Below are 2,855 nucleotides of genomic sequence, written 5' to 3'. Positions count from 1 at the left end.
GAAAATTTTGTCAAAAATAAGCTAAAAAGCACAGCAATTTATTAAAATTTGTTTTCGAGCGTTTTATTTAATGTAAAACACAATTTAAAAAAATATATTGCTTATAAAACCGAAAAGTAACCAAATCATTTAAAAAAATAAATAAACTTATTTCTGATCAGCTGTAGCCTTTGATCCAAAATTTAAGTTTTATATTTATTATTTCTGTATTTTGCAATCCGAAAACACGTTTTTAAGATAAAAAAATTCCTTTTAGCGATTTTTGTGAAGAAATTAAGATAGTTTTTCACAAGATTTTGCTTTAAAACACACAAAATTTCTTCAAAAATTAGCTGAAAAACCACAAAATTGATCAAAAATTGTGTAATTATAAAAAAATTTAAGCGTTTCAACACATTTTGCTGTCAAAACTGCAAAAATAACTATAGAAGCAAAGAAACTGGTAAAACTTAATCTTGTTTTTTGAATTAAAAAACAGTTTTCCAAAAACTTGTGATAAAAATAAACAAATTACTCAAAAAATGACATTTTTTTTTGGTATTTTTCAAAAATTTCAGCCTGTTAATTAATAAAATTTCCTCAAAAATCAAATCACTTACTTGTGCTTCGGTGATCCAAGTTGGCCACGGGTCCATAAACGTCACCCTTCTGAAAAACAACAACACTACAGTAACCACAACCACAACAAAAACAAGAATTTCATGAATGGACCATTTTCCTAATTCTTGAATTTTTTTCTCAAAATTGACACTTGCTGTTTCAATTTGTTCACTTGTAAATGTAATAGCTGAAGCATCAAGTGACATGGGACGCCCCCATCCCAAGTACCACCATTGCATTACCGCCCATGTGGGTACCATAATCCCCAAAACCATTAAAAGATTCAGACCCATCCAAGTACCAAAATTGATGGTAACTAATTCAACGAACGCTAAATTGGTACCACTGCCCATGAGAGTACCAAGCCCACCAATGGTGGCCGCGTACGCAGTACCAATAAAGAAGCATTTCGTGACACGTGTTGGGTTTTGGTTCTCATCCTCGAACCACATTTTCGCCAAACCAATTTCGTCCATTTGGTGCAGAACCTCTTTGACTATGACCATCATGAAGCAAGTGGTTGTGGTATTAGAGAACCACATGGAAATGGCAATGGTTGCGATGGTAAAAACGAGACTCAAAAGACGGTACCTGAAACCAACCTGAAAAAAAAAATTCCCCTTCAAGGTTGCAATTTTTTTCACCAGTTTTATAATCCTTAAAGAGACTCTTGAGTGAAGATTACTCATTTCGACGGCTAATCCCAGGATTAGGGCCCCAATCGTGGTCATATTCAAGTCATGGAAGTAATTGAAGCAGGTTTTTTTCGTGTTGAGGACCCCCAAAAGGGGGAAAAGGATCAGGGGGATCAGGGAGGTCACCCCCACTGGTAAGGGCTCAAGAATCCAGAAGCCAATCATCAGGATAGAGATGTAAACCCAACTGTTTCCGGTTGAATTCGAACCGAAAAGGTTGAGGAAGAAAATGAAGATCAAAATCAAAGGATACACAATAATGAAGATTAATTTGTAGTTGAGTAATGTAACAATACATGATTCTTTGAATTCGACCATTTTGGGAGCAAATTTTGAGTTTTTGACGGGATTATGACATTATTACCGATTATTTTGTTTGTCTATTTATTAATATTTGCCGAGATACAATAACAATAAAAATAAATAAAACTTTTATTTCTTTGTGTTTTGTTAAAAAATATTGCTTTTTAGTTGGAGAAAAATGCCGTATAAAGTAAAATAAAATAAATGTTAAAAAAAATTTATCTATAAAAATTTCGAAGTTCTGAGAGTTTAAAGTTTGCAGTTTGACTCTATTTATTTCTGTTGGAGAAATAATAAGTACCTGTCACTAGAAAAAAAAAACTATGCAACTACAAATACAAGCATGTGGGTATGTATGCCGACTATTACCAACCAATGAAGCGCGCGAATTCAAAACTGAAAATTTTAAACGTGAATATCTCGAAAAGTGTGCGTCGCACGTAAAAATGAAGTATGTCAAAAAAGATGCGCAATCAAAGGTTTTAGGGAATGGTTTAGTCAAATTTGATTTTGGCGATGGTCTTTTTCGTATCTCGCTTAGGAAAAACAAAATACCTAACTCATTTTATATTTTCAAAATCTATGCTTTTAGCTGAGATGTATGAGGGGTGACACGATAGGGTTATCTTCACTTTGAAAAACCCACCCCTAAAATGTTTTTCACACAATGCAATTTGTTTTACGTCATATAGTAGGGTTACGAATGAAGGAAAAAATTCCAAAATTTGAGAATTTTTGGTCGACTAAAAACCGAGATTTTGAATTAATTTATGTCAGACAATTTTTTTTGGGGGGTCGACTGTTTATCAATCGACTCTCGTAATTTTTCTCAATATTGTCAATTAATATTATAAACTTAGAATGACTTTTAAGGTTTTAAAAATTGCGAAATTTATGAAATTTTGGCCCGACCAAAAACTACCAGTAAGTCTTAATTTTGATTCTAAATAACACTATAAAGGTCCCAAAGCTCGATCGTAAAAAGTGGAAAAAAAAAGCGTATTCTCCGGTTAATTTTACATATAGTACTAGTTTTTCATAAGAATCAAAAAATGTTGATTTTTGGTCAAAATCGGATATAGTGCTTTTACTTTTAGCCTTACTCTTAACTTTATTACTCAATATCTCAAAAACTAAGCATCGTAGAGTATTTTAACTTGTTGCATCGTGTTCAGCGCGTAATTTTACGTCTAGAAAACTATATTTCAAGCGTTTTTATGACTTTTAGTAAATTGACTATTTTTACGATTTTACTAC

General features: G+C 32.4%; 1 protein-coding gene across 1 annotated transcript in view; it reads right to left on the bottom strand.

Moving 5' to 3' along the window:
• LOC123008807 (protein I'm not dead yet-like) overlaps positions 1-1,663 on the bottom strand; it is a 4,678-nt gene extending 3,015 nt beyond the window's left edge. Inside the window, exons 1-2 of the mRNA XM_044404823.1 lie at positions 1,245-1,663; positions 600-1,202 (exon numbers count right to left, since the gene is read on the bottom strand). Coding sequence (XP_044260758.1) covers positions 600-1,202; positions 1,245-1,613 — 972 coding nt within the window. The 5' untranslated portion in view covers positions 1,614-1,663. The remainder of the gene's footprint in view (positions 1-599; positions 1,203-1,244) is intronic.
• Positions 1,664-2,855: the final 1,192 nt, after the last annotated feature.

The sequence above is a fragment of the Tribolium madens genome, unplaced genomic scaffold, assembly GCF_015345945.1.
Source record: "Tribolium madens isolate multiple individuals breed KSU strain unplaced genomic scaffold, Tmad_KSU_1.1 Scaffold_71;HRSCAF=194;Tcas5.2_LG6, whole genome shotgun sequence".
In the NCBI taxonomy this organism is placed as follows: domain Eukaryota; kingdom Metazoa; phylum Arthropoda; class Insecta; order Coleoptera; family Tenebrionidae; genus Tribolium; species Tribolium madens.
This window is presented reverse-complemented; position numbering and strand designations above follow the sequence as displayed.